This window comes from Natrix helvetica (assembly GCF_964273705.1).
Source record: "Natrix helvetica genome assembly, chromosome: 1".
Taxonomy (NCBI): Eukaryota; Metazoa; Chordata; class Lepidosauria; order Squamata; family Natricidae; genus Natrix; species Natrix helvetica.
The window spans coordinates 346555514-346581505 of NC_138548.1; the positions used below are offsets into that span (position 1 = coordinate 346555514).

At 43.0% G+C, this 25992-nt stretch overlaps 1 protein-coding gene across 1 annotated transcript; it reads left to right on the forward strand.

Moving 5' to 3' along the window:
- Positions 1–291: 291 nt before the first annotated feature.
- Positions 292–25468, forward strand: TUBB (tubulin beta class I). The gene is made up of 4 exons (XM_081961271.1): positions 292–568; positions 18269–18377; positions 20189–20299; positions 22530–25468. The coding sequence occupies exons 1-4, from the start codon at positions 512–514 to the stop codon at positions 23585–23587; spliced, it is 1335 nt and encodes a 444-aa protein (XP_081817397.1). The 5' UTR covers positions 292–511; the 3' UTR covers positions 23588–25468.
- The last annotated feature ends 524 nt before the right edge of the window (positions 25469–25992 follow it).

The window sequence follows — 25992 nt, forward strand, 5'->3', positions numbered from 1 at the left end:
GCATTGAACGCAGCACAAAAGCGGACGAGATCTCGTGGCGTAATACTGTAATGCGGAGGGGAAGCGCGGTGCCGCTTTCTCGGCCATTAGACAAGCCTTCCAACGTCCCTTCCCATTTTATCACCGCCACAAAAAGAAAGAGAAAAAAATCCCATTTTTCTCCCCGACTCCCTCCTCTGTCACCGACCACACCCCATTCTGCCTCCCCCCTCCTTTTTTAACCACGTGGCTCTTCCTGGACACCCCCCCGCCCTATCAGCGCGCACTCCTGATCCCTTTCGACCAATCAGAGCTCGAGCCGACCTCCAGTTTATAAAAGCTTTGTCTGGCTCTCCGCAGGCTACCCAGATACCTTCCTTAGAACGTCTCGCTGTTGCTGCCGCGTTCGGAGAAGAGAACCTTGAGCTCCGCAACGTTCTATATATACACTTAAAGGAGCAGCGGCGTCCGGCTTTTTAAATTATTATTAAAAACAGAAGTGCGGGCGAGGCATTAAGAAGCAAAAGCCAAAATGAGGGAAATCGTACACATTCAAGCTGGGCAATGCGGTAACCAGATTGGAGCAAAGGTGAGGCTGGCAAATTTTCTCTTCCCTCCCCCCCCGCCCGTCTACGGGGCCCCCAGCGTTAAATTTAGAATATAGTCAAGATGAAAAAAATAGCGGGAGGTGGAACGCTTCGCCACACCGCTCCTCTTGTCCATTGCCACGGTGGCAAAACGGAAGTGCTCCCGCGGCGAGAAGCACGTGGCCGCCTTAAAATTTGAAATTAAGGGCTGCGGGAGGGAACCTTTTGTCCGATCGCCGTTGCAAAGACGCCCTGTGTGATCGCTTATCAAACCCGGCTAAAGCGGTGCTTTCCTATTTATATTTATATATATACCGTATATAAAGATTATATAAATGGCCTCTAGATTAAAGCCATTATCGGAGGGGAAAAGATTGGGGCAATGGGCTCCCTCTTCTCTCCGCCCCCCGCTAAAATCACTTGGTTAATTCTCCTCCTAAAAGGCGGGGCCCCGGCCTTTGTTCGTCCTTCCCTTTTAATCCTGCGATTTAGAAATGAGTGGGATTAGGAGATCCTTAATGGCAGAGGTCTGCTGTGGACACCACTCATGCCGGGGAGGGGGGAAGGGAGAGGAGAAGGGGAGTCAAATGCCCGCCAGCTATAATCCGCCTGTAAATTCTAGCGCCCAAAGCGGCTGAGGAAAGGAAGTGCAATTTCGAAAGATATCCGAATCAAGTGACAAAAAGAGAACAAAAGCCGTGCTGGGTTTTTTTTAGCGCCGGAATGAGAAGGGCGGCTGTGCGTGTGTGAAGCCGACCTATATATATCTAGGATATATATATATTCTCTGAGATCGTCTGTGTCCACGCGGTCCATCCCCCCCTTTTTTTAATCAACCCCAGCCCGATTTCCTGATCCATTAGAGATGATATCGAGGCAAAAAGATCCAAAATGGGCTTTCGGCCAGAGGCGCGGCTCCCTAGGAGACTTAAATTGAATCCCTTTCCATAGTAAGCACGGTTGGCGTTGCAGGCGTGTAAGGCAAACTCTGGGTAGGCTTACTCGGGAGTAAGCCCCACGAAGCGCTCTTCACATTTTAAAATTTAGCCCTCCCCTCCCCGGGTATGTTTTGAAAGGCGTTTAAAAAGCAATCGTTTTATTTCCATCAATAAAACTGCCTTCCAAAATCTCCACAAACAAAAAAGGATGATCTGGAATTCAGTTTGAATATTTTCTCCTACCAAGACACCCCCCCCTTTAAAAAAATTTAGAAAAGGGAGTCGAGTGTCGAGAGGCTCCGTGGCTTCTACGTCCCTATCTGGCATTAGATCCTGCCTTGAAATTAAACCCTGTTTAACGCCAAACCGCCGGAGTTGCACCTCTTAGTATAATAACCTCGGATTAAGCCAGGAGAAAGAAGAAAAAAACAACAACCGCGGCCTCCAGTAATTTTGTTGCAACTCTGAAGATTGAAATGTTACAAAAGGGGAAAAAAGTTGCTTAGAAAGGGAAATCCTCCTAGCGTAAAAAAAAAAAAAACCTTGTAATGAGTTTTCAGACGTCTTGAGGTTCCTCCCTCGCCCTCCCCTTATACGCAAAAATGCTTGAGAATGTGTGTGTGGATGATGGGAACTGAAGTCCAGAGTATGGGAGGGGCGCCAAGTTGAAGAAAGCTGGCTTGCAAAGCTCGATCAGGGCAATGGTTCATTTTTAATTTTTTTAAACCGACTTCCTCTGCTGCAGAACGGATGCCATTACTGGCGCCAAATCTTCCGTCCCCCACCCTTTTTTTTTTAATAACCCGCCCACCATTTGCAGCCGTCTTTGTCTGCAGTCGGGGGAAGCACATGGCCGCCGGGCGCGCTCGCGTCTCTCTCCCTCCTCCATTCACTCTTTGCCTCCTTCTTTCCTTCCCTCCCTCCCTCCTCTTCCCCGTCTGTCGGTCGGTCTCAGCTCTCCTTCCAGCCCGGTCTTCCCGGCTGCAGCAGCTGCAGACACTGGGCTTTGTGGTCGCGTGTAATGGCCGCTGTAATGGCTGGGTGGGTCTCAGAAAGCAGAAAGGGAGGGGGGAACAACGCCCCGTTTGGGGGGGGGGAGATGTCAGCGAGGCGTTTTCTAGCAGCAACAGCAAACGTGGTTGGAAGTGGAGTTCTCATAGGAGAGCTGTAATTGTTAGGTACCAGATCTCTCTTACTAAACAGCATTTTCCTTTTTGGGGGGGTGGGGGATGAGTTATTTTTGTGAGCCTGCCAGTCTGCTGTCAGGTGCAGTCAGTCAACTAGCTGGAGATCCCGATGATCGGAAAAGCCTCCTTCCTGTTGGAATCCTCCAGTCTGCCTGTAGAAAGGAATAAAATAGGTCGTCTTAAAAAGTGGAGATGAACCTGAGGGATGAAACCCTTTAGTTGTATTTCATCTTAGCAGGCTTTAAAAGACTGGGAGATCGAGCTAAGAGACAATGGCAGATTGTCAGTGCCCACCCACCATTTCCCCCAACCTCCCAGCATAGATGCCCTCCATCTTTCTGGGTTTGGGGACACATCAATGGGCTTCTGAAGCAGCATGAAAACTTTTTAAAAATTGCACCCTATCTTTAAAAAAAAATCCTTGCTTTCTTAAATCTCTCTGGATGTGTGAGAAATTTGGATTGCCTGCCTGAGCCAAGGGGGTTGGACTGCAAGACCTCTTAAGGCCCCTTCCAACTGCTCTACATCTATGTTGAAAGGCAGGAAGGATGCTCAGCCAGGCCTTCAGAGAAAAAAGCCTTTGAGAAAGTCACTTTTAACAGTTGTGTGTTGCTACACTTCAGAATCATCTTGGTTATGCTCTATCCTACATCCTTAGTGAAGCTGGGTTTCTGCCACTTGTTAAGCCCCTTCCCCTTAAAATTAGGACATTGTACTAAGTAGTATAGTATAATATTCTATACTATAATTATATAGTATATATTCTGTACTGTGTGTGTATATATATATATATATCTTTCGATATCCATTGTGATTGTAGTCAGTTTTTTCTCCATTGTGTTACTTGCATCGAAAGATTGAAGATATCCTTAGGACGGGAGCTAAAATTGGCTTTCCTATCTTGGAAATTCTTCTCACCAGGAACTGTTCTCCTGTAGGTGTAACTCATCCTTTTATTTTTCCCGTCCTCCCCCTTTTTTTCCTGACCTAGATCATGCTATAATTTTAGACATTATGGAATAGGGGATTTAGGAGTAGTAAAAATAATTCAGCACCTGCACTGTGTTTGTGATAAATGATAGTGATACCATGAGAAAGAATCAATTGGCTTCTGGACCTGTATGCTTTGTTCTCTTTCTGGTAAACTCTCCTATGGTGCATTTGATGTTTGGGGGCGGGGAGAAAGAAAAATCAATACCAGGGATCATTATTCATTTTCCAAAATGCTGCATTGTTCCTAGAAGGCTGTTGTAGCCTTTAAGACGTATTCCAGGATCCATCTGGTGCTAATCCAGTGTCTGCTCCTTCCCATCTGCCCCACCCTGATCACCTCTACATGACCTACGTTGCGGTATACGCATCCACTTCGGCATGCGTGAGGGTGTGTCTGCAGCTTTTTGCTGGCACCTGATGAATTAAAAGCACACTCCACTAACTGAGCTGCAGGATTTACCCATTAGATAAAGAGCAGCAGCATTTTTGTTTCAAGAAAGAATCAATCTTCACTCATGCTCCTTTAGAACAATATCTTCCCACTGGAATACTAAAATTCCTAGCTTTGGAATCCATGCACATTCCAATGGTGTGCATTGGCTTTTTGGTCCAGTGTCTGTCTGCATGCAAGACCCCCCCCCTCCCATTAGATCTGCAATCAGGGTGGGGCTAGACCCAATTCCCCACCTTCCTCCCCACTTGTGTATTTAAAAATTTATGTATCTGCAGTGCCTTGAGTGTGTTTGGCCAGCAAATAGGACAGCCTGGGAGCCAAGGTTTTTTTCCCCCTCAAATAGTGCCTATAAAAACATCTGAAATTGAAGACAAAGTGATTTACATTGGGAAGAACAAGCCCATTGGAAGCAATCCTCTTAGGCACACAATTTTGTTCTGTGGTTTGTCAGCTGTCGTTGGCCACAAACTACTAAGGAACCTTACTATCTGAGAGTTGCATTTCTTATAAAAATGGTACCATTATTATCTGCTTGGGGGGGGGATATCCCTATGAAGGCAAAATTGTGCTTTTAAAACTACAACACACATACTTCTTCCTAACTAAAGCTCTTATGACTGAATGAAGATTTTTAAAATCTGCATACAAGAAATAGAACCTTTTTTTAAAAAAAATCATTAATTGAATACAAACAAACCTTTGCAGAAAGTTATATAGAAAGCGGGGGAAATAAACCTAACAGAAAACTACAGAAAGAAAGAAATGTCTACAGGGCATATATTCATGCATAAATATACACGAGTAAAATGTTATAAGTATTATAATGAATGGAAGTTATAGTTCATTATAATCCTTAATATGTGTATATATATTTAAATGCAGCCAGTGGGCCACACCCCCTCATTAGTAGTAGTGTCAGTGACAAGCTTATTATGCTAGAAGCTGGATAACTATAGAAGGGCTATTGATTCTGCTTCCCCGAAAAGCAACCTAGAACTAAGGAGAAATTTCCTAACAGTGAGAACAGTTAACCAGTGGAACGGCTTGCCTCCAGAGGTTATGGGTGCTCCCATCACTGGAAGTCTTTTAATAAGATGTTGGATAGCCATTTGTCTGAAACGGTATAGGGTTTCCTGCCTAGGCAGGGGGTTGGACTAGAAGACCTCCAAGTTCCCTTCTAACTCTTGTTATTCTGTTAACCTATTTGACTTGTCAAGCTCCAAATGGAATTTTGAGCCTGAAGGAGAAGTGTCCACCTAAGTGCTCTCTTACTCAGGACTACTAGGAACTGAATTTAGACTGGTATTTCATATCCTCACAGAGAACTGGAAGCTTTAGGAAAGCAAAGGAGATGTTATTCATAGGCTTCTGAGCATCTTGAATGAACTTCTTAAAAATTGATGGTGGTTATGAGAGCCAGTGTGAAGTTGAAATAAATGATGCAAGTTAAATGCTGGGCTAGAAATGCGGAGATCCAGGTTCCAATCTCTCATTAAGTATGAATGATAGTCCAGTCATTCACTCTAGCTTTTCCTAAGAAATTTTAAAAAAATATCTTCATCCTAACCCAAATTGGTAGGTTTCAATCTATAATCATCAATGGAAAGGCTTCATTCTGCAGTGAATTGATTTGGCCAGATGGTAGTAGCAGTCAGTGTTCCTCAAACTTGGCACCTTTAAAACATGTGGACTTCAACTCCCAGAATCCCCCAGCCTGGGAATTGAAGTCCACACATCTTCAAAGAGGTTCAAGTAGGATAATTATGATAAGGGTTTTTTATGACGCTTATCATAATTTGATAATTATGATAAGCATCAATGAAGAAGTTTTTACTCCTTTCAGAATGTTAACAATGGATTCTGTCACTACCTCTTTAAAACAATGGTGGAAATACTGTGGTTATCTTCCTAATGCTTCAACCGTTAGAGCATGGCGAATCTCAAAATGTTCCCTTTTAGTCTGTACACAATAATGTAAACTGGAGTAGGACGATGTAGGATTTATACTAAAAGAAAACTTTGACAGAGGATGTTAAAAATACTGTATTTTTCAGAGTATAAAACACACCTTTTTCTCTCAAAAAAGAGGCTGAAAAACTGGGTGCGTGTTGTACACTGAATACAGCATTTTTTGCCTCCCAAAACCCCGTTCCCTTCACCTAAATGGCCGTGCATAGCCTTTAGGAGCCTTTCAGTGCTCCTGGGGGCTGGGGAGGGCAGAAATGAGCGAAAAATGGGTCATTTTTTTTGCTCAATTTTGCCCAGCCCGCAGGAGCACTCTACAAGCTGCCTAAAGGCTATTCATGCCATTTTTTGACAAAAAAACGGGCCCATTTTTGAGAGGTTGGCAGAGTGCAAAAACTTATTTTTTTAAAATTTGCCTCTTCAAAATCTTGGTGTGTCTTATAGTCTGAAAAATACGGTAAGCCTATGACCTAAAAACCCTGAATGTTAAGGAAATGCAGAATTCATTGATCCAAGATAGGAACATTCTGGACCTGCAGTGTTTTCCTAACTTCTTGGACTGTACCATTTTGGGAGAAGATAAGCGGTTTTGGACAATGAATCACTCCTGGTTGGGGATATTGACTTCTGAAAACCATCGAAATGCACCTCTTTTGTGTTTTGAAGGTAAAAAAAATATTTCTAACTTTTCTGGTATATTCCTTACTTGGATCCATGAATTTTGCACTTCCCATACTGAATACTGCCTTGAATTACTGTTTGCATAGTAGCCACAGTCACTACTAGCCTTATTCATCGTATTGTAACCGTCTCCAATTGTCTGCTCCCTTAGCAACACTGTCAATGAAAGAAAGTTACTGTGCCAGGCTGTGCGATGCCTTAGATTGGATTCCCAAAAGGGTGTTTTGGAATAAAGGGAGTGGGGCTATGAGTCCAGCTCCTTTGTGCAGCTCTTTAAAGCAACTGCCTCATTTCCCAGAATCTGTCGCAAAGGCTGTCACATAGTCCCAGGAAAATGTGAGGCGGTTTTAAAGGAATCACTAATGGATGAGCACACAAATTTTCCAAATTTTATTTCCGAAGTGTGGCTCAGGGCTATGCTAAGGGCTAGGTTTTGCAAAGGGGAGCCTTTTGCGTTATCTCAAGAGCTCTCTTTTGAGACATAAAGTCTGCTTGAAGGGTATATATTGTAAAGACCATTCAGAGTTAGAAATTCCTCAGAAAAGGTGCTTTATGACCTATAATGTACTTCCAGCTTTCGGGAAATGTCACATATCCCTGGCAGTCACACGGCTGCATTTTGAGCATTTGGCAACCAATTCACTTTCACAAACGGTTGCAGAATCCTCTGTCCCGTGACAATTTGCGATTTTTTTTTGACGGTTTCTGTTAAAAAACGCCCATTCAGGAGAATGGATTCAGACTTATAACTAACTATCTGATTCACTTAACAACTGCTATAAAAAAGGGTTGTAATATTGTGGTCCGGTCCTGGGTGCCTCAACTTATGATCTGATTCTCATGAATTTCCAGTCACGCTTGTGGTTGTAAGTTGAGGAGTACTTGTAAATAACCAGTCATAAATTGAGGAACATGTGTAAATAAATAATAAAGTAAATTCCATAATCCTAACCAGGACCGGGCAACCAGAAGCTCTGCAAATATTGCTAGTTGACTGTTAATCTTCCCAATCCCACAGAATCTGTGTGATTTACAGGTAGTCCTCTGCTTACAACCATTGGTTTAGTGACCATTTGAAGTTACGACGACACTGGGGAAAAAAAGTGATCTAGGACCATTTTTTACACTTAAACAACCATTTGCAGCATCCCTATGACTTGGAAATTGCCCTATTTTAGGATGGTTGCAGTGTCCCAGTTGATCATGTAATCAACTTTTGAGACCTTCTGTCAAGCAAAATCAACTGGGAAGCCAGATTTATTTAACAACCGAGTTACGATTGTGTGATTCACTTAACAACCGCGGCAAGAAATGTAAGATGGGGCAAATTTCAAAATTTAACAAGTGTCTTGCTTAGCAGTGGAAATTTTGGGCTCAATTATGATAGTAAGTTGACGCCTACCCGTCCGTACTCTTCTGTCATTCCTCTTAAACTACCATTCTAAAATGCTTTATACTTTGGATTCCCAAATTTCTGTGGAAAGAAGACAATTTTCTGATCATTGTCTTTCCCCTTTGTCTTCTTTGCCTCAGAGGGCTTGTGAATCTCTAAGATGAGGTTTTCTGGGTCCAAGAAATTCTTATTGGAAGAATGGATGAAAATTAAGTTATAACTCACACATGATAATTGAATTCTAATGGGAATAATGGTGTACACACATTGGTAATATATGTTAACTATTAACCAACATGACATTACTCTTAGAGATGACGTGGGTATAATGCGAGTTTCAAGAATTTGGAAGACCTATGCAAAGAAAAGGGATTAGATTGTCCCTTGCCTGTATTATCTCAAGAATCTAACCTTGCCTCGGGTTGGAATATAATGAGGGCTAGATTGGGTGAGTACATGGATAATATGCCTCCATCAAGTTCCTGGCCTGTTAAGTAGATTAGAAAGTTTCTTTTAAACCCTCAGATACTGCTCCATAGTGCTTTTACAGCCCTCTAAGTGGTTTATAGTGTCAGTAAATTTCCCCTAACAATCAAGTCCTCATTTTATTGACCATGGAAGGCTGAGCCAACCTACAGTTAGTCAGAATCAAACTGCTGGCAGTGGGCAGAGTTAGCCTGCAATATTGCATTCTAACCACTGCGCTACCATGGCTCTTGAAGTGAGTGGCACCTAGTTTTATGAACTTGTGCTATGGTCATTTTAAAAAAATCATATGGTTGTTAAGCTACCTCCGTTGACTTTGCTTGTCAGAAATCCTGAGAAAAATCACAGGTGAACTCAGGACGCTGCAACCACCATAAATATATTGGCAAATGCTTGCATTTTGATCATATGACTGCATGGATGCTGTAATGGTCCCAAGTGCGAGGACCAGTTTTAAGTCACTTCTCAATGCTGTCATAACTTCAAACAGGCCTTAAATAGATGGTCATAAGTCAAAAGTAAAAAGTAATTTCTATATTGTCAGCCACAAAATTACATGAGCATATTCATGAAATGGCCAAGAATCAACTTACATTGAAGGAGTGTTTACCTTCTTATTCTTTAAAAACTTCGTGTGGTAGGTTGGTTTTATTAATCCTCACATTTAGAGAGAGAGAGAGAGAAGACGGGGGAGGTTAGAGCTGCATTTGTATGAATCACTTCTTATATTTTCCTGAACAGATTAGTGCAGCTTTTATACTAGTCTGGCATTTGGGGATTGACAAATTCCCGAATTTGGGGAATTGAAAGTCTCATTTATCTGAAAAACATTGGGTTGGGGATCTCTAAAGGAGGATTTTGGATTATGAGACTTCCATAGAATTTGTGGGCAGGGAGGAAACACATTGGATCTGCTGTGTCCTTTTAATAGTTTTTTTCCAGCTTTTACTTGTCCATTGATTTCCTTACTGAGCCACTCCTGCCCAATCTGTGGTTCAAAGATTTCTGGATTTGCTTAAATACTTCCCTCTTTTTACTGTTTGGCTTCATGGAGGAAGTGATTTCAGAGAAGGACTGAGCAATTTATTTGAGGAACAGGAATTTCTCCCCAGAGAGCAAGACATATCTGAGAGCATTATAGTGCCGATAAATCTTTCCGCTGGGACCTACGTGTTTCCTCGTCTCCCCCCTCCTCCTGTTAGTTCTGCATTTTTTACTCTGGATTCTTTTAATGAAAGATAATTGGTTGCAAACCAAAAGTGTTTCTGGCAGCTTTATTTTCAAGAAGAGTTTTGGCATATCACATTATCCCAAGGACATTTATAGAAAATAAAAATGTTGGGTGGCAACAGTAAAATGCAAACATTATGAGTAGGAATGTGTCTATCTGCCCAGAAATGCAAAAAGCAAAGAAAAGTAAAGAATATCTCTTAAGGGTTCTGGGGAACAAATCCACCTGTTTGCCTTCTTATCAATGGGTATTTGGGGACAAAGATGCTTGCTATGGCAGCCATTTTTGAATAGACACAACATGGCAGGCATTTTGAGAAAGTATCGATCGATGTTGGTCTGAACGTTCCAAATTATCTACAAACCCCAAGACAGGATTCCAATTTCAATTTTCAACTTCAATTCCCAGAATTCCTCAGTCAGCCATGTTGAAGTCCATAAGTCTTAAAAGTTGCCAATGTTGGAGTCCCCTGCCCTAAAGAGGTTTGTGCCCCTTTGTCTGCTCTTATAAGGAGGAACTTTTATATTAAAAGTGGAGAAAGTCGGTTGGAGTCAGAAGACATGCTACGAACAACCGTATTTTTCGGAGTTATAAGATGCACCTTCCCCCCCCCCCAAAGAGGATGAAAACCTGGGTGCATCTTATACATTGAATACAGCATTTTTTAGCCTCCCAAAACCCTGCCACTTTCGCAAAAATGGCTGTGCATAGCCTTTAGGAGGGTTATAGAGTGCTCCTGGGGGCTGGGGAGGGCAAAAATGAGTGAAAAACAGGCTGGATTTTGCTCACTTTTGCCCAACCCCCAGGAGCACTCTATAACCCTCCTAAAGGCTATGCATGTCCCCTTTTGTGACACAAATGAGCCTGTTTTCACAAAAAATGGGCCATTTTTTTGCTCGTTTTTGTCCCCCCCAACCGCCAGGGGCACTCTACAAGCCTCCTAAAGGCTATGCATGCCTTTTTCTTTTTTCTTTTTTTTTTTACCAATAATGGGCCTGTTTTCGTGAAAAGTGGGCCATTTTTGGGAAGTCTACAGAGTGCAAAAACTTTTTTTTTTTAATTTCCTCTTCAAAATCTTGGTGTGTCTTATACTCCGGTAAGGAGCTAGAGTTTTACACAGGTCAACAATTACTGGTTTGGTTTATTTGGATTTATATGCCGCCTTTCTCCAAAAGGACTCAGCTTACTGGCTAAAACATGTTAGCCATGTTGTTTTGCAAGGTTAAGTTTGCACGAACCCTGTAAGAAGGTTTCGACATCTCAAAGACTGCATATTCCGCTGGACATTATTAAGCAAGTTTTGCCTTACAGATACTGCAAGGAGCAAAAACAATCCCTCCAGAAATTGCTTCTTTTCTTCCAAGTCTTTATAAAATGTTCCCTCGAGGGACAAAAGGGCAGGGATGAATGGAGGCTGTTCATGGGGCCCAGCGCCCTTTAAATCAACCATTACTAGTTTTCAAAAAATGCTTGGAATGTTTCTTTTCTTCACCACTGATAGTCACGGCCTGGAGAGTGAAAAAGAGGTTGTTTTTCTGCATCTTGAGATGGATCCTACTGAGGATTTAGAGAAGACCCCCTGCTTCCTTCCGAGTTCCCCTCACACATATGTGCTAGTCGTTCCCAACTCCAGGGGGCAGTGCTCATCTCTGTTTCAAAGCCAGGCTGTCCAAAGACATCTCCGTGGTCATGTGGTTGGCATGACTAAACGTCGAAGGCGCACGGAACGCTGTTACCTTCCCACCAAAGGTGGTCCCTATTTATCTACTTGCATTTTTTAACGTGCTTTTGAACTGCTTGAATAGCAGGGACAAATAGTGGGAGTTCACTGTTATATGGCGCTAAAGATTCGAACTGCAGAACTGCCAACCTTTCTGATCGACAAGCTCAGCGTCTTAGCCACTGAGCCACCGTGTCCCATAAATTTTCTTTTAGGTAACACTAAAGCAATTGAATCCAAAAAGAAAAAGTCACTGTTCATCATTTAAAAAGTTTCCCTGTCCAGTTGTGTCCGACTGACTTTAGGGCATGGTGCTTATCTCAGTTTCTTGGCTGTAGGAACCAGCATTGTCTGAAGACATTTTCCATAGTCATGTGACTCACCTGGCTATACACCAAAAGTACATAGCACATTGTTACCTTCCCACTGAAATGGTACCTATTTATCTACTCATTTGCATGCTTTTGAGCTGCTAGGTGAGCAGGAGCTGGGGCAAGAACGGGAGCTCATTCTGTTGCGGGGTCTCGAACCCAGCTGTCAGCTTTCCCGCTGACAAGCTCTGCAACTTTTAACTGCTACACTGATAAAACTTTACCTTTTAAAAGTAAGTTTAGAAATGAGGGAATCTGGGCTTTACACACAAGCAGACACTAGGTAACACCATCTTTTCGTAATTGGGTAGTGAAACATCTACAAGAAAACAATCAAGCTCAAGGAGCACCAAAGATCCCATAACTAGCATGGCTGATTGTTTAGCTAATGTGTCATTGCCAATTCTTGCTCTACACTCCACACTTTGCCCCAGTAGAGCCAGTTTAGATGAGGTGACTCATCTTTAAATAGATAAGACAGGACACTTAGGAGAAGTATGAGATGGCCCTTAATCCATGAGTTGATCTATGGATAAGAGTATAGGAAATAGCACACAAATACGGATATGTAACACTTTAATACAAATGAGTTGCAATAACCTACAATTTGATTGTAGCATTGGAAAATAGTCCAGTGCTTAGAAACTGCTTCTGTATTGTTAGCATTTTTGTCACCTACTCATCTTTGCAATTGATGTTGAATTGATGCAGAATTAAATTCTCCCTAGGCTTTTCAGGGAAATTGGAACATTAAGACTATTTTCTCTTGGTACTATAATTATAATTTCCAGCCAATAGACACTAAATTGGAAATGGATGTTTTTAGTTCTTTAATTATCCCCTATTCTGTCAAAGCAGGCATACAGATGTATGGTAAATTCCAAGGCTTGTAGAGTAATTTCCCCAATCTGTTTTTCCTCCCCAAATGTACTGAACTTCAGCTCCTACAAGTCAGCAGATGCTGCTTGGATCAAATTCTAGATATTTTTGTTAGGTATCCTGGTCCATTTTTAAAAGCTTGCTTGAAGTGAAATAGTGAAAAATCTTCCATTTGCCTTTCATCTCCCCAGGAATGATTCTAAGGGGTTACTTTTTCTCTGCTACTTTTGAGTAGCTACAGTGACTTCCCTCAAATGGGGAAGAGAGTAGAAGCTATTTGCCATACATGAAGATGAGTCAGGAACCTTAATATCCTAATTCAATGCAGAACAAAGCAGTTGCACAGGAAGTCCTTGACTTGCAACCACAACTGGGACCAGAATTTTGATTGTAAGTTGAGACACTCACATGATTTGACCCAGTTTTATGACTTCATGACAGTCATTAAGCAAATCACGCAGTTGTAACTTGGAATCTATATGCCTCTCTGTGTTTTGGTACCAGAAATTGGCAACTATTAACATTAGCCTTATTAACACATTTCAAGGTAAACCATTACACACCATTCAAAAGAGACAATGAAAAAGGTAAGAAAGAAACAAAAACACACACTCTTTAGTATCCACACTAAGATAAGCAGATATTAACACCAGACAAACAAGGAAGCAGAAATCTTATAGTCAAGAAACTACTAAGGAGACAATCGAGTAGAAAATAAGACCACAAGGGTACCAGCACTGACAGAGCAAGCTAAAGTATGAAGAGAAGGAGCGAACTCTACCCTCGTTAGCACTGATGAGGTTAATGTTATCTAGTTGAGTGATGAAATGTTTGCAAGTAGACAACCAAGTTCTGAAGGCACCAAAGACACCACAAATTCCTTAAAGGACTCCGTGTGTGGCCCTGAATTATTCTTGCAGATGATGATGATGCCTTTGAACCTATCGGCTTCCCAATTATTTACTCCTACGGATCTTGAGTCAAAAGTCTGGAGGAGGTAGCAATGGAACAGACATATCAGTGGACCATTGACTCAGTGGTTTCTCCTCAAGTTCATTGATGCACTACTGTTTGTCTGGAAGAGGTTTGGTGGAAGCTTTATGCAAGTTTGCTGCGAGTTCCTGTATTTTGTTAGCACTCTTGTTTTTGAAGTAGTGGACCAAAATTGCACTGTCTTTAGGAGGTGATGGGATGTAGCTTTCCAGAGGTTGTTTCTGTTAAGTCAAAACTTCTGGCTGTTGGCCTGTTTCAGTCCCATAAGATGCCTCATCACTCTGCTCTTTCTTTCTCTTGCTGTGGACCTTGGGAATTCTGGGTTAATTAACACGTTAACAATGCCTTGCGGAGAATAAATATAATACAAACTGTCTTATGGAATAAAAGCTGGTAGGTTAAGTGAGAACCATCTCGCTTCTCAATCTCCAAAGAGAGGAGGTATTTAAAGGGCATATTTCCTGCCATGTTAAGAAATGTGTTTGTTGCAGGTTTAATGCGCACAAGTAGACTGGCGTCGCAAATGGCTCAGCCAAAATGTGATTTATTTGGTGTTAGGTTAGATAAATGCTGTCATTTTTTTTAAAAAAAGCAGTGGACCTCCCTATGCCCCAAAGGAAGGACTAGGCGCCTTGTTCTCTACCTGAGCATAGATTGTCCTTGACTTACAACCACAATGGAGCCCTACATTTCTGTTGTTCAGCGAGACATTTGTTAAGTGAATTTTGCCCCATTTTACAACCTTTCTTGCCACAGTTGTTAAATGACTCTGGCTTTCCCATTGACCTTGTTCATCAAAAGGAGATTACATGACACAGGGACTCTGTAACCGTCATAAATATGAGTCAGCTGTCAAGCACCTGGATTTTGATCACATGACCATGGAGATGCTGCAATGGGCATACGTGTGAAAAAGAGTTGGTTACTTTTCAGTGCTGTTGTCACTTTTGAATCATCACTAAACAAACTATTGTAAGTCGAGGATTACCTGATTCAGTCTTGTAATCTTTCTAATTTAGCATATCGTGGTACATGTTAAGTCAGTTGGGTTTCTTAAAAGCTGGAGCTGGGCTTGCACTACATACTAAGCCAAACATGTTAAATGAATAACTAGATTTGCATTAAATTGATAATAACTAGCTGGCTTGTAACACGTGTTCCTAAGGATACGGAAACACACCGCCCATTATGATGGAGGGTTAGTCAATTTAGTTTTATTGCTGTAGTTGGGTTAATTGACTGAAATATTGCCTGTGAGGGCTGTAAATATTCAAAGGTTTGGGATATTGATTTATTTTAATAAGCAGCGAAACCTGTTTAAGCCAAGGCTGTAGAAAGAGGACAGAAAGAGTGGGAATCCTGGACTGTTGAGCAGAGCTCATACAACCTTAAAACCTTGCTCAGTTTCTGAAGGGAGAAGATTTCAATTGATGGGCCATCTGCCCTAAGAGACCATCCCTCCCCTGAAATATGTCATCTCTTAGGATTGTTCTAAGGCTGGTATTCCGCAACCTGACATCCACGAAGACCTTGTCCATCATAACCAGAAAAAGATTATGGGCAATACCTTTATTTGGTGTCACTTAGAATGCCTCTGGGTTCCATGTATGCCCCAGAGATATCCTTAGGAAATAAGATCAGATGTCTATCGTCTAGCTCCTATAAATGGCGAACCTATGGCAGGGTGCAGACATGGGGGGTGGGGGAGCACAGAGGGGGTCAGGCACACATGCACATTGCATTATGGGGGGTGGGTTTTTGGCACGCAATGACAAAAAGGTTAGCCATCATTGGTGTAGCTCCTAAGACTCATGACCTCTCCCCCAAGAAAGTAGATGGGACGAGGCTAAGCTTAGAATGGATGAAGATGTGATCGAAACACTAGAACAGTGGTGTCAAACTCAAGGCCCAGGGAACAGATCCGGCCCGCGCGGTGCTTAGATCTGGCTCGTGGGGCCACCTGGAAACAGCGAAGGAGCCTGCGGTGCCTCTGCCAGCAAAAACTGAGCTTGGGAGCCTGTTTTCGCTGGCAGAGATCTGGGGCCACAGTTGCCTCCCAAACATGAGTGATGTCATGGTGGCCATGCACTCCCCTCCCCCGAGGTCAAACACAACCCTGATGTGGCCCTCAATGAAATCAAGTTTGACACCCCTGGACTAGAACCACCAGTTTATATCGTTTTGTGATGGATCACCATATAAATGGCAGCCATTTTGTGAATAGGCAACTCTTTTCTGCCCTCAGAATCCCACATTTTCCTTTCTAGCATCAGCCAAAGACTCTACCAAAGCAGAGTTTAGCAGCCTGGTTTCTGGGTATTGGGAGCTAAATCATAAGCCGAGATGCAAACTATTGAGAAATTCTCCTTCAGATTGAAAGAATTTTTTCCCCAATGAAAACAAACTGAACCCATTAAAACAAGTTGTAAGCTCATTTAGTGAAGTCTTTTTTTTTTTGCTAATGACAAAGTTATCCTGCAGGAAAGGACAGCCTTCAAAGACATTCTTAAAGGGACCCCTTCCTCAGCTCATATACTTCATAAGGAGATAAGTGATAAGAGACCCTTTCAAACTGAAGGCTAGGAATTCTGGCAGGTCCATCAGATCTTCTAGTAGGTGGCGGGAGCCCTCTGATGAATAAACAAGGAACAGTTGTTTTCCAAAGATGGGAGATGTAGTCCGTGCCTATAAAATGGATGGATGGGGGAAGAGAAAAGCCAACAGACACAATTACACTGCAGCTAAGAGCTCCTTTATGAAGCCTGGCCTTCAGCAGAACAAAGCAGAGCTTGTATGGCCGTTACAGCTGCTTAGTCAGCCCCTCGGTCCTTTGAGAAGGAAAGTTTTGTTGCTTCTTTTAAACTGTGATTAATGTGAAGATCATTGGTGCCTTAGGATGGTTGGGCCTTTTAAAATAAACATAAATCCTTCTCACTTGCATTTGTGTTGTTTTCCCTGTAATTGCATGTCCAAGCCTGGATGGGAGCAGAGCCTTGAAGTCTACTTACGATGCTCAGATTCCAGCTTGGAACTGTAAAGGGAACAGCAATGAATTCTAACCATATCTTGAATTCACTCATCTTGCCATTGAAGACGGAGAGCTTTTGGCTCAAAGGTGCTGCGTGCAGCCAATTTGTTGTTGTTAGTTGTGAAGTCGTGTCCGATCCATCGCGATCCCATGGACAACGCTCCTCCAAGCCTTCCTGTCCTCTACCATCCCCTGGAGTCCATTTAAGCTGCTTCGGTGACTCCATCCAGCCACCTCATCCTCTGCCGTCCCTTTCTTCTTTTGCCCTCAATCGTTCCCAGCATTAGGCTCTTCTCCAGTGAGTCCTTCCTTCTCATTAGGTGGCCAAAGTATTTGAGTTTCATCTTTGGCCTTCCAAACAGCAGTCAGGGTTGATCTCCTCTAGGACTGACCGCTTTGATCACCTTGCAGTTCAAGGGACTCGCACGCGTCTTCTCCAGCAGCAAAGTTCAAAGGCCTCCATTCTTTGGCGCTCAGCCTTCCTTATGGTCCAACGTTCACAGCCATACATTGCAACTGGGACAACCATGGCCTTGACTATACGTACTTTTGTTGGCAGGATGATGTCTCTGTTTTTTAGGTCTATGAAAAAATATGATTTGGTGCCAGAGATCCTTGTATTTTCTCCCGCCCTGTCCTCTGAGACCACTTCTCTTTGGGGTTCTTTTCCTCATTTTGATGGTCTGTTGTTCTCCAGATGGTTTTTCATCCTCAGAAATATCTACCAATAGGGCGGTGCTGGCTGGAGATCCCATCACAGCTGGGCACCGGATTAGGGAAGGGTGGTGATTTCTAGTTAGGGTAGAGATTTTGTGGACTTCCTTCCTTCTTTCATACTGGAGATAGACACCAAGCATTTAAAGGGGTCTTCCAAATGGAAAACATGTATGGCATCTCTTCACAGCTTCCTTGTTCTGTGTCCAAATGTTTGGGCCCTGTATAAAACTAAGCAGCTTCTAAATTGGCTAGTAGCACGGGACGTATTAAGTGTCGAGGTTCTATAAGATATGACATTTCTGATGAGAAACCCATCAGCCTCAGCTGCTCTTGCTGTGAGAAAGGCATATGGGGAATTGTAGTCTACCACAGAAGAGAGTACCAAGTTGGGGAAATTTTTGGGACTTTTTAAGGGTGTGTCTCACAGTGTTGGGCAGATAAATTTCTTGGTATAGAAAAGTATAGAGTATAGAGTATAGAAAAGAATGAGCATAGAGTATAGAGTATAGAAAAGAATGTATGTCTCTTAATATGTCTCTTAATCTAAGAATGGAAAATTGGCATATACTCTGGAAAGGGGAGGGGGGTGAAAGATCATACTTCCTTTTGTAAATACAGCTTCCCTCCACCATCCTAACCCAAATCTTTTTTATTTATCCTTGGAAGTTCTGGGAAGTGATCAGTGATGAACATGGAATCGACCCAACCGGAACCTACCATGGTGACAGTGATCTACAGCTGGATCGCATCAGTGTTTACTACAATGAGGCCACTGGTAAGCCTTCCTCCCCTCTTCCTCCTCCCTCACTGTATTGCCATGATTTGACCCAAATGTTTTCCAACAAATAAATACGAACCCTTGTTGAATTTCCTCATTGTTTCCTCTAGAACCATTCTTTCTGTTATGTCCTTGTACATTAAAATTTAATGTGAGAGGAGTATAGAAATAAGTATATGGGCAGGAAGTTATAGTCTGAGATTTGCTAAGAATCTCAATATTCATTAACGTTAACTTAAAAGTAAGCTTCTAAGCGTTATTTCTTAACACTTAACTTACGACCAACCCGAAAAAGGGGAGTTATGACCCAGAACCAAAACTCCCTTTTCCGGTGGTGACATGACCACTGCATTTGGCAACACAGCTGCATTTAAGACTTTGCAGCATCTCATGGTCATGTGATTGCATTTTCCGACAGTTTTGCTGAAAATTGGTACTTCCGATTTTTGGCAAAACCACTCCTCCATAGCTAACCATGGATTTGCTTAATGACCATGGAATTTGCTTTATGACTGCCATATTCTTTAGTTAGTTACACTATCGTATATGTACAATACAATACAATACAATACAATATAATACAATAGTAGAGTTGGGAGGGACCTTGGAGGTCTTCTAGTCCAACCCCCTGCCTAGGCAGGAAACCCTATACCGTTTCAGACAGATGGCTATCCAGCATCTTCTTAAAGACTTCCAGTGTTGTGGCATTCACAACTTCTGGAGGCAAGCTGTTCCACTGATTAATTGTTCTATTCACTTAACAACTTCTGCAAAAAGTTGTTTATGGGTCCATTATGTGACATAAAACTAGTTGTGAAACCTGTGGTCATAATGGGCAAGGCTCCATTATGGTTGTAATTTGAGGACTACTTAAATGAAAAAGCCTGGCTCAGGATTAAACGTACAAAGACAGCCTAATAAATTGGATTGAGAAAGGTGCACACTAACAAGTATTGGAAAGTTGACTTTTGTAATATTTGTAATACCATATTGAAATGCCACTTTCCCCCCTCTCCCTCTTTTTTGTACCTTTGATACCCATTCTGTGTTCACTTCCACCCATCCTATATATCAAGGGTCTCCAAACGTGGCAACTTTAAAGCTTGTGGACTTCAACTCCCAGAATTCCTTAGCCAGCCATATTGTGCTGACTGGGGAATCCTGGGAGTTGAATTCCACAAAGTTGCCAAGTTTGGAGGCCCCTTGCTATATAGTTAAGGAATGCCTGATCTCCTTTAATTCTTTGACTGCCTTAGCAACGCTTAGCCTCTCCTCTGAAATCTTAACAACTGGGCAAAAGCAAGCTACTTGATAGCTAGAACTCAACCGTAATTTGGTTTTTCATCAGAGGAAACATGGTGTCAGGGTTCCAAATAGCACCCAAAATTAAATCAGTCAGAGGCAGAAGTTTGCTCAAAGTTCCAATTTATTAAAAGAGCCACGTTGGCACATCTGAGAAAATCCAAATCTGAAAACTTCCAGGTTTTCCCCATCCAGTTGAAAGTTCAAGATCCTGCCCCCCACACCCACAAGTTCATCACATGGTCCAATCTTCCATTGCCACAAAAACAGATTCCTTCCAGCCAGGTGCAGAGACAAAGATGACCTTGGCTTTCTAAGAAGAATGTTGTTATGGCTACATATCACCCAACTCCATATAATCCTCCCATTTTCCCACAATAGAAAATAGACAGTATAAAGTGTGGCAGGCCTGAAGTCCAAAAGAAAAGATGGCTTGCAGGCATGACACTGTGTTTGCTACTGCCATGGACTTTTTGTTACACCTGTTTTTTTATTTCTTTCTCTAGGTGGCAAATATGTGCCTCGTGCCATCTTGGTTGATTTGGAGCCAGGAACTATGGACTCTGTGCGTTCTGGACCTTTTGGACAGATATTTCGACCAGATAACTTTGTATTTGGTAAGAATCTACCTCATTCCTTGCATCCTTTGCTACTTGTAACTACATTTGATGGAGGAACATATAGGAGGACTAGGCTAGGTTTGAACAACCAGTGTCTTTCATCAAATTTGGGGATGTTGATAATTTAGGAAGGAGGAAGAGAAGTCTTTGCAGAGCATTGACATGATGGGAGGGGCAAGAAAAGATAAGAATTTCAGAACAAGCTGGAATAGCTATTTCTTCTGGAATGTTCGGTTTTGCCTTCCAGCTTTTGGATCTCTCTGCTGTGTGAACTTCAACCCCCAGAATTCCTGAGCTGGCACAAAAAGGATTGTGGGAATTGAAGCCCACCCAATTTTCAGGGGACAGTCGCAGTTCATTGATACCTAAACTGCTGATGCCCTTCAGATGTGCTAGGCTGTCATTTTTACGGCTTGGGTATAAATAGAATTGCAACCTGAGACATTTGAAGGACACTCAAGAGAGGATTGTAATGAATCTTAACTGGTCCATCCCATCTTCCATCTCCGAAGACCACCCTCTAATTCCAAAGCGAACAGTAGCAATAGCACTTAGATACCACTTCACAGTGTTTTACAGCCCTTTCTAAGTGGTTTACAGAATCAGCCTATGGCCCCCAACAATCTGGATCCTCATTTTACCCACCTGGGAAGGATGGAAGGCTGAGTCAACCTTGAGCCTGGTGGGATTTGATGGTGCCATTAGTTTACTCTACATAACAAAGATAGGATTAGCCTTTTACAGAAACTCACCCCATGGCATCTGGGAACTCAACCGAACTTGGTCTAACACTTGAAGTGCTAAATTGCAGGCAGGCAACAGAAGTAGCCTGCACTATTGCACTCTAACTGCTGCGCCATCACGGCTCGTACAAGTGGAAAAATCCCAAGCACATCATCCCTCCCCCTCATGCGTAATGGCAGGATACCATGAAGCACAATGGGGGACTTGACATTACATAACTAAGGCCCTCCTATATTGGATTGAACCTCATGGGTGATTCAGTGTCTCGGCTCAGTGCTGCAGCTGGAGATCCCTCAGCCTTGGAGCAACTGGCTTGAGATTTAAAAGATTGAGATCTACGGCAATACTTTCCCAGGTTCTAAATCCCGTCTTGAAAGCTGGCCTGTCAAAAATGTCTTGACTTGAAGCAAGGATTGGAAGAGTGTTGACTGGCTCTTCTTGAGTGCAAACTGGGTTCATAGATCACACTAAGCCATACTTGCTTAGGCCTACTTGAGTGAACCAACTGCACATCATGCTAAGCCATCAAACCATGGCTTACAGTCTGCAGTGGGCGAGTCTGGTATGATAAACCAAATAAATGGTGCATTATCACCGCCCAGAGCACCTTTCAGAGAAAGATGGGCAATTAAGAAGCTTGATAGATATACCATATTTTTCGGAGTATAAGACGCACCTTTTCCTCTCAAAAAAGAGGCTGAAAATCTGGGTGCGTCTTATACACTGAATACAGCCTCCCGAAACCCCACCCCCTTCACCAAAACGGCCATGCATAGCTTTTAGGAGGCTTTCAGAGAGCTCCTGGGGCTGAGGATGGCAGAAATGAGCAAACAATGAGCCATTTTTTGCTCAGTTTTGCCCCAGCCCCCAGGAGCACTCTATAAGCCACCTAAAGGCTATCTATGCCCTTTTTTTGAAGAAAAAAAACCCGGGCCGTTTTTGGGAGGTTTGCAGAGTGCAAAAAAACCTTTTTTAAAAATTTGCCTCTTTAAAACCTTGGTGTGTCCTATACTCCGGTGCGTCTTATACTCCAAAAAAATATGGTATTTGGATTTTCCCTATTTTAAATGGGCTGCATCCCCAGGATCTCAGAACTTGGATTCATACAAGATGTTAGGAGAGAAGAGAATAGAGAAGAGAAGAAAGTAGAGTAGAGCTGGAAGGGACCTTGGAGGACTTCTAGTCCAGGACCCTGCTCAAGCAGGAAACCTATACTATTTCAATTAAGTGGCTGTCTACTCTTCTTAAGAACCTCCAGAATTTCTGAAGGCAAGCTGTTCCACCGGTTAATTGTCCTCACTGTTAGGGAGTTGCTGTCATGAGTATGAAGGGTTTGAAGAATAAGTGTTGCACATTCAAGAAGATCATCTGTATATAAATCTGATGGGAAAAAAGGCCAGGAAAGTAGAAGTAGCTAGCAGTCAAAAGTGGCTTCCTAACCCAATTTAATGATTTATTCCCCATCTTCTTCTGCACCTTTCAGGCCAGAGTGGAGCTGGTAACAACTGGGCCAAAGGTCATTATACAGAAGGTGCCGAGCTGGTGGATTCAGTCCTAGATGTTGTGAGGAAGGAAGCCGAGAGTTGCGACTGCCTGCAAGGATTCCAGCTGACCCACTCTCTCGGGGGTGGAACCGGTTCTGGAATGGGCACCTTGCTGATCAGCAAGATCCGTGAAGAGTACCCTGACCGTATCATGAATACCTTCAGCGTGGTGCCTTCTCCCAAGGTCTCGGATACCGTGGTGGAGCCTTACAATGCTACCCTTTCCGTCCACCAACTGGTGGAGAACACAGATGAGACCTACTGCATCGACAACGAAGCTCTCTACGACATCTGTTTCCGCACCCTCAAGCTGACCACTCCAACCTACGGGGATCTTAACCACCTGGTCTCCGCCACCATGAGTGGTGTAACGACCTGCCTCCGCTTTCCCGGACAGCTGAACGCTGATCTCCGCAAGCTTGCTGTAAACATGGTTCCTTTCCCTCGGCTCCACTTTTTCATGCCTGGATTCGCTCCCTTGACCAGCCGCGGCAGCCAACAATACCGGGCCCTCACCGTCCCCGAGTTAACGCAGCAAGTTTTCGACGCCAAGAACATGATGGCAGCCTGCGACCCCCGCCACGGACGCTACCTAACGGTGGCCGCCGTCTTCCGAGGCCGCATGTCCATGAAAGAGGTAGACGAACAAATGCTGAACGTGCAGAACAAGAACAGCAGCTACTTCGTGGAATGGATCCCCAACAACGTCAAGACGGCCGTGTGCGACATTCCTCCCCGTGGCTTGAAAATGGCGGTCACCTTCATCGGCAACAGCACGGCCATCCAGGAGCTCTTCAAACGCATCTCCGAGCAGTTCACAGCCATGTTCCGCCGTAAAGCTTTCCTACACTGGTACACCGGCGAGGGCATGGACGAGATGGAGTTCACGGAAGCAGAGAGCAACATGAATGACCTTGTCTCTGAATATCAACAATACCAGGATGCCACAGCTGAGGAAGAGGAGGATTTTGGAGAAGAGGCGGAGGAAGAAGCCTGAGGTTAAACCTCGAGCCCTTTCGACTCCTGTTCAATAAGTTTTCACAAAATTAAAAATAAAAAAAATTCCATCTCTACCCTCTGTTTCCTTCTCTTTCTTCTTCAAAACCTAGCCTGTCCGCTCTCTTCTCAGACTTTTCTTACAGGGCAGCCTCTTAACAGTGGTTTAAAGTTGGTTTGGCTTTTACGTGTAGTACTTCTTCAGTCATGGCAGGTACCCAGTAAAATCGGGTCAGGGGAGGCTTGTGTGAGACACTGGGAAAAGATGCAGTTCCTTCCTTGCCTGTAATTCTTGCTGTATTTATTATTCCCCAACCTTCAATTTCTCTATTGCCAAGAAGTGAAACTGCAGCTTTAAAGGGCCTCCAGCTACAAGCAGGAAGTAGGCAGTTTGGAGCAGACTTGTTTAGGGGAAAGCAGATATCTTTAAAAGTGGAACCGCTTCCTTGTTCTGCCAACTGCTTTCATATTCCTGGCTTTGCCGTAAAGGCATTCGTCCTCTGTATCTGCAATGGAAAAATTGTGTGGGTTGGATTTGGCTCTTTTCTCTTTCTTTCATCAGTGTTCATGTCCCATCTGTCCACCCCACCCAGCTTAGCCCACTCGGGGTTGACGTGTTTCAAATCTCTGACTAAATCTAAGGATGTTTATCACACAGCTTCACGACTTGCCAAAACTAAAATAAAAATAACAGTCCAGCCTCAAAAGTATTATTTTGCTCCCTAAAGTGGGCATTTGTCCAGACTTTAGCTTTAATCTTACTCCTAATCTTAGCTGAATTATTGATTGAACGTTGCTAACCTTTTCTTTTGATTGCAATTCCATCCATGTTCCAAAGAAGTCCTATTTGCGAAATGTCCTAAATAACATTCGAGACTTGACAATGAAGGCAGAGAAGCTAAAGGCCTTTTTAGGGACGGTGTCGGTTTTGGACCATAAAGATACATGCATGTTTTAAGAATGAATTTTAATGTAGGGCAGTGGTCAGCAACCTTAAGAGCCACAAACGTCTTAAGCGGATGCCCTGCATTCAATTCTGGAGCTGACAGGAAGTCTGGTTCCCCCACCATCTCTCCTAGCAAGGCGTCCTTTTTCCTGTACCTGTCCTAACTGAAAGCAGAGCTTACAGGAACAGAGCCACAGCAGAGGGCTGAAAGAGCCGCATGTGGCTCCAGAGCTGCAGGTTGCTGACCCCGGATATAGAGCATGATGCATTAAAAAGGAAAGTCACTTCCACCTCATTCAAATTAGCTGCTATAAAGATACATCACTTAATTGCTGCTCAAAAAAGCAATTCTATTAAATCAGAAGGAGGGAAGGTGCCATGTAAGCTCTAAGGATTTAAATTTGTTTAGGAAAGATGTATAGAGATAGATGTGTTGAGGGTATGTCTGCTCCAAAAGAAATATGAAGGACGTTCAAATGTTTCAGGATGTGTGGGCAATGTGTGATAGGATGGATCCTTACCCTTCCAAATATTTGCTTCAGGTTTACTTAATAATACATGACTTGCCATCTCATTGCAGACTGCCATTGTGGTGTTTAAGTGGTAGCAAGTATCAAAATATAGGGAGGCCATTTAATTAGTGCGGCTAAGTGGAAGAGCATAAGACACATTCACTCTTTTCCCCCAAATACTAGATGGAGTATTTTTGGCTAGATGGGTCACCCCTAGAAGATTGCCTTTTATCAGTATTTTCTCGACCTCGGCAACTTCCAAGATGTGTGGACTGTGTCCTGCCTTTCTCCTGCTTGTTGATCCAACTTTTTTTCTCACCTGTTCCACTCATTTGCCTTCTTTGCTTTTTCTTCTTAAAAAAAAAATCCCTGTTCATATTTGAAAAATTCCTGTGCAAAAATAAAAGTTGTTTTTTTAAATGTTTCCTTTGCGTTGAGTGAATCTGATCAATCCCCTTGAGGGAAGAGCCTCATTCATCCATTAAAAAAAAAAACCCAAACAAGTGGAATTTCTTAACTAATGAAGTCGTCCATCTGTCGTGTTGGGTAAAAGTTGACTGAGCTCTAGAGAAAGCAATGGGAAGTCCGGCTAACCATTTGGAGCAAAGGAAGAATCTGCAGATTCTGGAATTGGCTGCTTAAGATCTGGAAATCTGATGACTGGAAAACATGTTACCAGCAAAGGTAAAGGTTCCCCTCGCACATATGTGCTAATCGTTCTTGACTCTAGGGGGTGCTGCTCATCTCCATTTCAAAGCTGAAGAGCCAGCACTGTCCGAAGACGTCTCCATGATCATGTGGCCAGCATGACTAAACACTGAAGCCGCACGGAACTCTGTTACCTTCCCACAAAAGGTGGTTCCTATTTTTCTACTTGCATTTTTACGTGCTTTTGAACCAGGTTGGCAGAAGCTCAGACAAGTAGTGGGAGCTCACTCCATTATGTGG

Bases quoted from the DNA above. Each gene is read 5' to 3' on its own strand.
- TUBB (XM_081961271.1), top strand. From the start codon at position 512: ATGAGGGAAATCGTACACATTCAAGCTGGGCAATGCGGTAACCAGATT. The intron at 18,378-20,188 runs GTAAGCCTTCCT...TTCTTTCTCTAG, and splicing joins TTACTACAATGAGGCCACTG to GTGGCAAATATGTGCCTCGT. The intron at 20,300-22,529 runs GTAAGAATCTAC...TGCACCTTTCAG, and splicing joins ACCAGATAACTTTGTATTTG to GCCAGAGTGGAGCTGGTAAC.